We start from the raw sequence: 10,289 nt of genomic DNA, 5'->3' as shown, positions 1-10,289 counted from the left end.
GCTACCAACAAAAAAAAAAAAAGAAATATTTCCAAAATATTTCCTGTAGTGAATCAGTATTATAACCACTTTCAAAAAATATTATCACCAATGATGTCAGTAAAACAAGCGCAAAGAAATGTTATCTCGAATTTGTATGAGAATATACCGGGCACGGTGTAAAGAGAAAACACAAATTCAATCTCTAAAGAGAAAATTTTCACTTGCCCCACGTGATTAGAAAATCGACGGTGTTTCAATTTAGTTATTTTTAGGTCTACATCGAATGAATTCTAAAACTTTTTTTATTGCAGTTCAAAACTGTCAGAGGGAACAACTTAGAGGTGGTACAGAAAATTATTTTCCGCAATTTTTATCCGCTGAAAATATTAAAATAAGATTGCACGCTGTCAACTTGTTACGGAGTGATAAGTGACAGGTTAACGATTTTTCGCTCTAGTATGCAATAATGGCAGAAAAATTTCAGAAATCTCTTACCTATGGTAATGTTTTCAATGGCCTCAAATGTTTACGCATGAGTTTAAAGCGTTAATTCACATACTGAGTTTAATATACCAATTATTTTCACTTACCCCATTTACCCACTTGCTCCGCGGTACCGTATAAAAAAACCGTGAAATTGATCAATTTTATCAGAAAACCGTTCCATGCGGAAAGGGTGCAGAGGTTGGGAATAATGCCATTTAGCATACATACATTTGGCAAAATTTGGAAGGGGAGGAACTGCAGCGGTACAGTGATATACGGGACCATAAAGCATCATGTGCCATTTTTATGCTAATAACATGGCATATCTTGGGCGTTGGACACATGTCTTGTTAAAAAGGCGCTATAATATCCCGGGAATAATGGTCCCGAAAGTTATGTATGACGCAGTTTCAAAAAAGCTTTTGGATGTTGCTTTCCTTGACATATGGTGATTAGTGACATTGAAATGTACAATCGCGAGCAGTTTATCAATACCCCTCTGTTTAATAGAAGGAATTTAATTAAATATATTGATCGTTTTGCATGGAATTTGGGAATCAAGGGTTAACTCGCCAAGGGCGAAAAGCTACTTCAATAAAGATAAATAATAATAATAATGGACGAGTCATCTGATAAAATACAGTAGAAAGTGTTTTAAGAAAAGCGTACATCTACCTATATTAGATGCCAATGTGGGTAACGTTGATGTGCTGAACCAACTCGGATTGTGTATGGAACTGCTGTTCGCAAATGGCACATTTGAAGGAAGGATCCGACTCTTCTATGATGTCCTTGGGGTCAACCGGTGCGATATCCTTGTGATTGTGGGCAACGTGCCGCACAAGACTTGTAGTGTTTCGAAATACCGAGTCACAGTGCGGACAGTCGTACGGTCGATCTCCGGTATGCACCAGATGATGCTTCCGGAGCGAGGCTCGGTTCCGGAAGTGCTTGCCGCAGAGCTTACAAGTCGTTCCGGGAAGTTGCTGGTGGATATACCGATCGTGATCCAAAAGATCGTAGTTCGTTCTGTATGCTTTGTCACATTTCATGCACTGGAATGTCTTCTCGGAGGGTTTCTTCTTCTGTGGGATTTGATGATTAGCTCCATGATGGCGGTTTTCATGATTCAACAGACTGTGGTTGTATTTGAAGCCCATCGGACAGTAGCAACACTTCAGGGGTCGATTAGTTTCATCGTGAAATCCGAGATGTCGATTGTAGGAAGTAATCAGTTTGAATGACTTTCCACATTCTGTGCATTTGTAGGGCGATCCATTGGAATGATTCTGAGTCAGATGAGCTACCAGGTCTTCCGGACTGTCCAAAACAGTATCACAAATGCTACACTTCTTGCTCAAATACTCTCTGTACTTGATTTGCTCTCCTGTATCTTTGGGCTTGGGTCGACGTTGAGGACCACGTTTACTGTGTGTATTTGGCGGGAAGTTATACTTTTTCACCACTGGTACCAGGGGCCTTCCGGATATTATTTCTTCGCTCACCACAACTTGAGCATTCTCAGATGAATCATTCAATGCCTCCACCACATAATCGTGATCTGTGTTGACATGGTCATCTTCAACAATCGATTCCATCTGATCGTTTGGTTGGTCATGCTCACTGTCCTCCTCATGATCTTCAAGTTTTGGGTCCATTATTTCGACTTCCATGCTGAGAGCATTGGCCTTTTCCGCAGCATGTGGAGTTTTGTCTTCGTCGATAACTTTTGCTCCAACTTTCTTGAAAACGATCTTCTTAGTAGCGCCCTCTAAAGCTTTATATTCCATTTCAGTTTTCTTACTACTCTTTAGCCACTTATCTACGACTTCCACCTTCGATTCACATTCCTTGCAGACATCTTTCAGGATATCATCTTCGGTTAGTTTGATCCTCAGCGCATACCGAACCAATCGGACCAAACTTGGATTGTTCAATATTTCCTTGTCCGAAACCATGTTCTGCCGGTCATCAAACCTTAGACAAAATCGACAGCTTCCAACTTCGACTGGTTTACCTTTCCTGAAACAGGTATTGACAAAATTTACTTGCTGTTAAATTTATCAATCGAATATGCTTAGTAGAGTAAACGTTCTTTTAGTGGGGATGAATATTTTGATATTTTTCTATGATGCATGATACCCACATGATATAGGCAATCGAATAATATGCATGTCATTTAATCATAAACCTATTTAAAACATGGATTGCGCCATTAAATGGACCATGCTAAAAACATACCACCACTAAAGGAACAGTGTTTCTATTATTGGCGCTAGGATTTTCACAGGGAAATTAAATGAATCTTGATTCTCATACATTTGAATGATGGGGTGGCCACCCAGGGCAACATAACTTCTTCTTCTTATTCTTCTTGGCATTAACGTCCTTACTGGGACAGAGACTGCTTCTCAGCTTAGTGTTCTTATGAGCACTTCCACAGTTATCAACTGAGAGCTTTCTTTGCCAAAGTTGTCATTTTCGCATTCGTATATCGTGTGGCAGGTACGATGATACTCTATGCCCAGGGAAGTCATGGAAATTTCCATTACGAAGAGATCCTGGACCGACCGGCAATCGAACCCAGACACCTTCAGCATGGCTTTGCTTTGTAGCCGCGGACTCTACCACTCGGCTAAAGAAGGCTCCCAGGGCAACATAAGCACCCCTTATTTTTGAGACTGATTGGATAAATTTTAATAATATAACGTCATACATTAGAGAGGTTTGCAGGATTGTAAGGCTTCAACAGTTTCCTACTCACCGATGCAGGAACCGGTACGGTTCCCAATACTCCCGGGGATTTCTCGTTTGGTCGTCACCAAAATGCCACGAGCAAAGTGCCCCGCAATGGTACATTGGAATCCGAAGACCAGTTCCGGCTTCGATGGCACGCTTCCAGCGACTCTGCAGCACTAGGTTCTGTGGAAATGGGACCAGCTGTTTCTCCCATCCCGGGCAGCTCGGAACGGCACACTGCATGGACGCGGCGGCTAGATTTTTCGTATACGGTGATCAGATTATGGAATTAAATTCCGGCGCGCAGTCACCACTCGTCGTAAATGCTGTTTTGTTTTGGCTTCACGATTGTCCAACGCACGCTGACTGTTTTTGTTTTGGCATGCTGTTTTTGTTTTACCTGCAGGTAAACAAAAAAGTGCTTTTAGAGCATCTCCACCGAGCATGACACACTGTGGGCCGAACCGGAATTTGACAAGCTATCATTTTCTGATACATAATCGCATTCCGTGTATTTTTCTTGCAGAGCACAAAATAAGCCTTCACCAAAGACACGGGTAGTAACAGAATTAGGTACTAAATCTATGTTTTTATGACTGTTTTCTATCTTCCTCTCTTTTAATTTTCAGGGAACTTTTACGCTATTTTTCAATTCACCTGGGTTGAAGCACATCCCGGATAAAAAATATAATATTGCGGCGCTTATATTAAATCCACATCCAGCGGCGGCGGTAACGCGCAGAAGATATGCGCGCAATTCAAACGCAACGTCAAAATTCAAGTAGACTTGGATTTTTTCGCCATTCAAGGACACAAATGTTTCAAAGTTTCTAAATCTGAAACATATGGTGATTTTCATAATCACTGCGACGGTATTTTTCAGATAATCGCATTACGTGGATTTATCTTGCAGAGCACAATGGACCTATGCACGGGTTCACTTTGACGTTTTAGCGGTGCCATGTTATTTATGTGACCATGGAAACTAGTGAATTCGGCACCGCCCAAACGTCAAATTAGTGAACTCGTGCATCGGTCCATACAAAAACAATGGATCAATGCACGAGTTCACCAATTCTCGCATAATCTGGGATAACGCCCTAAAAGCCATTGGTAACTACGTGTGTAGCTCGTTATCTCTGAGCAAACGAATGAATAAGCATCCAAACCAACACCACTGGCAGGTCGAGAATGATCCTTTCTTCACTATAACGTTGTTAAATAACGTGTAAATCCATACAACTGCCCAAAAACAACGAGCTACACACGTGGTTACTAGAAATCCTTTATAAGAGAGATTCGCGGAAGCTGACATTTCTGTCAAAGTGTGAGCCAATCGAGCAGCGAGAGCTGTCAAAATGTGAGCCAAACGAACATGCGTTATGTATGTTATGAACTTTTCTTGAGGAGTAATGTAATCCGCATGAAACTATTTCGGTAAAAGTAATTTTGCATGAAGCGAAAAAATGAAATGTTTTACTTTTTTGAATTTTTGTCAATGCGATTTTTAGTTTTTAATTTTTTTGGCTGTTTATTAGTTTTGATATGTAGCTCAAAGATCTATATCTATATATATTCTATAAGATCTATATATATTCATACAAAAAGCGTTACGAAGGGGTGGGTGGGTGTCGAAAATGGCAATTTTTAGCGTTATGAAATTTGTGAACAAACCCTTATGTCGGGAACGAGTTACACGTGCGTTCCGATTTGGCGGGCGCGCGACAATTCGCTCCCAATACGACAATTCGTCCGGTGGGGTGTGCTGCTGTCGTCATGATGATGGTTGACGAGAGCAATGTCAAACTCATTCATGGTTTCAAAACATTCGGAACAAAATATTTATTTTCACCGCTTACTTCACTTATGTATGAAATTGAATGAGATCCAATGGTAGAGAATTCATTTATCTACCCAATGGTATTTTTAAGGGCAGCGGAGAATGTCCCGAAGCGTGTTTTATTCAAGCGCAAAAATCGCTCAGGCGAAAGTTCCAATGAAACTAACCTCACATATCCTGGTTTTCCAACCTCAAACTAGTGCTCCTACCAGCCGGATCTCAATTTTTATGAAAGTAGTGCAATAATACAAAAAACAAACGTATGTAGAACATAGAGAATGGATATTCCTACCTTTTCCGCCTAACTGTTTCACTGTGAACCGTCTTATATCAGGAAAATAAAACATTTTTCCGCACAGCGGCATGTGATGGATGCGTGAAAAATCAAATCTCTCATCATTTGACTAGTTGCGCTACCAAAGTATAGATGGCTAACAGTATGTTGCGTTTTGCGATTGGAAGCGTATATTATACGCTTTCAATCGCAAAACGCAACATACTGTTAGCCATCTATACTTTGGTAGCGCAACTCAGGGGGGGTATACGCAACGAGGTTCGCCTACCGTTCATGTTTTGTGGGTGTATTCGTTTGGCTCACAACGCTGCTAGGTATCACGCTGTGTGAGTGTTGAAATGCATCAGTATTTGCTGTCTGGCATGGCCCGCGTTTCGACCTGTGCTGTTTGGGACGGCCCGCCCGAGAGATGATTATTAGGCGAGCTTTGTTTGTAGTTGACAGCCGTACACCCACCCTGGCGCAACTAGTCAGATGATGAGAGATTTGATTTTTCACGCATCCATCACATGCCGCTGTGGGGAAAAATGTTTTATTTTCCTGACATAGATCGTTGCACGCCTGACCTAACCTCAAAACTCCATATAAAAAAAATGTCAACAATTCCAGCAGTGAATGTCAACTCCATATAAAAAAAAATCTAAACAATTCCAGCAGTGAGTGTCAAAGAGCAGGGCAGTCAATTGAGCGTTATGAAAGAGGGACAGAGAAGGAGAATTTTTCGTGACGTCACCATGCACTCTTCTATAAGACGGTTCACAATGAAACAGTTAGGCGGAAAAGGTAGGAATATCCATTCTCTATGTTCTACATACGTTTGTTTTTTGTATTATTGCACTCCTTTCATAAAAATTGAGATCCGGCTGGTAGGAGCACTAGTTTGAGGTTGGAAAACCAGGATATGTGAGGTTAGTTTCATTGGAACTTTCGCCTGAGCGATTTTTGCGCTTGAATAAAACACGCTTCGGGACATTCTCCGCTGCCCCTGAAAATACCATTGGGTAGATAAATGAATTCTCTACCATTGGATCTCATTCAATAACATAACCCGCATAACTATGAACCATATTTGTACTGTTTCTCATAACGTCCACAACAATTTGCACCCATATCTGAACAATATCATGAATCATGATTAATAACAATAAAGCAACAATCACAGAAACTGTTTTGACAGTTTGGCGAATGGTAAATGAGAAAATAACAATGTGGGAAATAGGCGGTTAAGTTATGTTACCATTTAAAAACGACGATTTTCCCGAACAAAATTTGTCGCTCACAGTTCGCCAAATGGTAGATATACTATCCATTTTTTGACAAATTCATTGTAAGGCAAACAGTTTAGAAACAGTAAAATCATAAATTCCTGATGAAAATAAATAATGTTTGGGTAATTATTGGTTTACGGTACAATATAGTGAATTAATCGTATGATGTACTGTTCTGTTATATTTCTAACATAATGTGATATTTGGTGGATTATCTCAATAAAACACAATGAAAAAAGAAAATGCGTGCAAGACAAACTCATTCTGATTAAAATTTGTCTAATTTAGTTTAACAGATAACAATGATGCTTGAAAATAAATTATTAAGGCTGTAATCATTTCAATCAGAATGAATCTGTATTACACGTACTTCATGTTCCACTGTTTCTGATGAAAAAAAAAACAAACACAATCATTATTAGTATCACTATAATCATATTAATTAATAATATTCTGCAAGATTCGTCCTACTTTTTCAAGATATTCTTTAGGTCACCACACAATTGCTCAAAATTTTAATAATTGATTTTCGCGTTTATCAATAGAATTATTAACCAATACAATTCGGTATTTTTTGTACCGAGAAAGCAACAGATCATCACTCTACTGAGGCCAATTCCGCAGCTGCAAATGTAGAATATGTGTTCTATCGACTCCAACAGTGCATCAAGATCCATTACGTGGGCTGAATCGGATTCCAAACATCCTTATTCCGGAGTTGTAGAATGGTGTGTAACATCCGTTGCCTTCCCGCATAAATTAGAACCGTACGAGTACTGTTTCCCGTAGTGTCTGCAACCATTTGCAACCGCATCTGAATAATTTGTCGTAATATGCAAAATAACAATAAACCAACCTTACGGCGAACGATATTGACAGTTTGGGGAACGGTAAATGCACAAATAACAATGTGGGTAATAGGCGGTTAAGTTATGTAACCATTTCAAAACGAAGATTTTCTTGAACAAAATTTTTCGTGGCCAATTTGCCAAGAGGTACATATACTATCCATTTTTTGCCAAATCCATTATAAGTGAAACAGTTAAGAAACATTAAAACCATAAATTCGAGAAAAAACGAATAATGTATGGGTTATTGTTAGTTTTTGGTGCTTTATATTTATTTTCACCCTATATTGTACTGTTCTTTTGTGATTATACCGTAGAGGAAAAAAAAAATAAGCTAGGAAATGATGAAGACATCCAATAAGAAATAATGAAACATGTATACAATAGTACACAATTTACTTCAATTGATACATTTACAAGCACTTTGCCGAGTCGAAAAAATTGTACTTATAAAAAAGAAGTCGTTATTGCTTGAATTTGAAGTAAATTGAGACTGCACATATTTTGTCTCATTATTTCTCATTATAAAAAAGGTTCAATTTTCAGTTTTATTATTCACTACTTTTCCTTACCAACTATTTAACATTTTTTTTAAACACTGTGGGCGTTGATTGAATGTTCTCCCAGGTTGTAACGTTCGGCAACTTCCGGAAGTATCAGCTTCCGAAAATGTTCTCACCGGTAATAATCCTGCTGGATTGGCTGTTCTGGTTTTGTAAGTCAACTTAGTCCCGGTTATATTGCTGATAATTGATCGGTTGCGCAGCTGAAAACTCAAGGAGCCGGCTGTAGCGTCTGGCCATACTCGTAACTACGACCGTTGAAATGGATCCACTGTCCAACATCGATGGTATCTGCATCTTGTCCTATATCTTTAAAGGAAATGAAATAAATTAATCCATTTGTAATACTTAGATTGGATTAATTACTTACCAGCACTCGATATTTTTTACGATTTTCTGTTCAAACTGAAGAAAAACAAGCAAAGAAATTTATTCTTTTGTTTTTTTTTTCGATGGACATTGCAAAAACAAACACGCTTAAAAAACATACAGCCACTTTTTCGGTTCCACATAAATATAAAAATAATTTTATGTTTTGGATCCCTGTTTTCACACAAATCGTTCAAATATATATTATTTTTTATGTCAAGTTGCGTAACCAGAAAAAAATAAAAATAAAAAAATAATATATAAAATTGATCGCTGCAAAGATTTGCAAAGCTGTTGAAAGAAGTTTTCAGGAGTGTACATAATGTTTAAACTGTTTGCCGAACTGTTAGGCTGAGGTAACATATGGTGAAATGCTCATATGTATTAGTGTGTTGTGCAAGTAGAAGCACGAACCGTTCGACAAACGGTAATTTTATATTTTTACTGTTTCCCACAATTTTTCATTCCCGTATAGTTTTACAATTTCTGGACACTTTCCAATATTGTCACTGTTTGTTGTTCGTTACACAAATAATTTGAAATGGTTTAATGCTCTACCACTGATATTGTTTAACAAAGAAGCAACTGTTTCCGATATATTAACCTTACCGGTTAGAAGAATCTTATTGTTTGGAAAACAAGGCAAACTGTATTTTTCCATGCGGGAAGTGAAGTAAGCGGTGAAAATAAATATTTTGTTCCGAATGTTTTGAAACCATGAATGAGTTTGACATTGCTCTTGTCAACCATCATCATGACGACAGCAGCACACCCCACCGGACGAATTGTCGTATTGGGAGTGAATATTAGTGAGCAAAGTTGAACTCACATTATTCACATATTTCCAACGTCGATCTGCACACGCAATAATGGGCCGTATGAATAAAATGTAGTAAAGTTGAGTTTACTACATTCTCGGTAGTAAACGCTATATGTGGAACACGAGTGGAACATGTTTGTGTCATTTTCCTTTCTACACCTTTCGAACATACTACTACCAACGCATTGCTATGAATAAAGGTAGCATTTACTAGTAATCCTTTATAAGAGAGATTCGCGGAAGCTGACATTTCTGTCAAAGTGTGAGCCAATCGAGCAGCGAGAGCTGTCAAAATGTGAGCCAAACGAACATGCGTTATGTATGTTTTGAACTTTTCTTGAGGAGTAATGTAATCCGCTTGAAATTATTTTGGTAAAAGTAATTTTGCTTGAAGCAAAGAAATGAAATATTTTTCTTTTTAATTTTTTTGTGAATGCGATTTTTAGTTGTTGATTTTTTTTGGCTGTTTATTAGTTAGGGTATGTAGCTCAAAGATCTATAACGGAACAAAATACACTTTTTAGCGATGAGGAAGTCATGTTCGTGTTACAATATTATTCTCGGCGCCGAGCAAAATCAGCACTGCTGGTCTGTTGCCAAATCATTCCATTTTACTTCCGCTTATCTCTCTATATAGGATCACTAGCATTTACTACAAAGCTACTGGTAGTTAGCTTCAGAGGTTGCTACACATGCTTTGAGATTGCGGAATTGAATGGAATAATTTACTTTTGAGTAAAAATCTCGGGAAAACGATATGAGTTTTGATGTTTCGGAAGGTATTTTGAGTTTTGCTTAGGAGTTCTGAGGTTACGAAAACATTCGCCCCGCCAATTCTGAGATTCCAGTAAGATTACCGGCAGTAGCAATTTGTAATATCCGTGTGAATTCTGGCATTACGATAATTATGTTAGTTTCTAGGAATTTTGGGTTCAGCCCTCTATCTCTTTATCATAATATTTTATGGAAAAATAAACAAATTCTTTTTATATGAAATCCTTTAAGCTGGGGATTTTTTTTATTTCCGTACAAAGTGGGCCGAAGGGTCTCAGATTTTCATGAAACTTTTTCCACAGGCA

General features: G+C 38.3%; 1 protein-coding gene and 1 long non-coding RNA gene across 2 annotated transcripts; both read right to left on the bottom strand.

The window, feature by feature from the left end:
- Nucleotides 1–1,120: 1,120 nt before the first annotated feature.
- On the bottom strand, nt 1,121–3,563 carry LOC5578035 (zinc finger protein 808). Its single transcript, XM_001663607.2, has 2 exons — nt 3,233–3,563; nt 1,121–2,490 (listed from the first exon to the last, which is right to left on the bottom strand). Exons 1-2 carry the CDS (start codon nt 3,448–3,450, stop codon nt 1,149–1,151), a joined length of 1,560 nt encoding a protein of 519 aa, XP_001663657.2. The 5' UTR covers nt 3,451–3,563; the 3' UTR covers nt 1,121–1,148.
- Nucleotides 3,564–7,738: 4,175 nt separating this feature from the next.
- On the bottom strand, nt 7,739–8,753 carry LOC110675302. Its single transcript, XR_002499351.1, has 2 exons — nt 8,392–8,753; nt 7,739–8,330 (listed from the first exon to the last, which is right to left on the bottom strand). It is a non-coding gene; the product is annotated as an uncharacterized LOC110675302 (long non-coding RNA).
- Between the last annotated feature and the right edge of the window lie 1,536 nt (nt 8,754–10,289).

The sequence above is a fragment of the Aedes aegypti genome, chromosome 2 (genome assembly GCF_002204515.2).
Source record: "Aedes aegypti strain LVP_AGWG chromosome 2, AaegL5.0 Primary Assembly, whole genome shotgun sequence".
Lineage (NCBI taxonomy): Eukaryota > Metazoa > Arthropoda > Insecta > Diptera > Culicidae > Aedes > Aedes aegypti.
The sequence above is the reverse complement of the archived record's forward strand: the minus strand, read 5'-3'. Positions and strand labels throughout refer to the sequence as shown.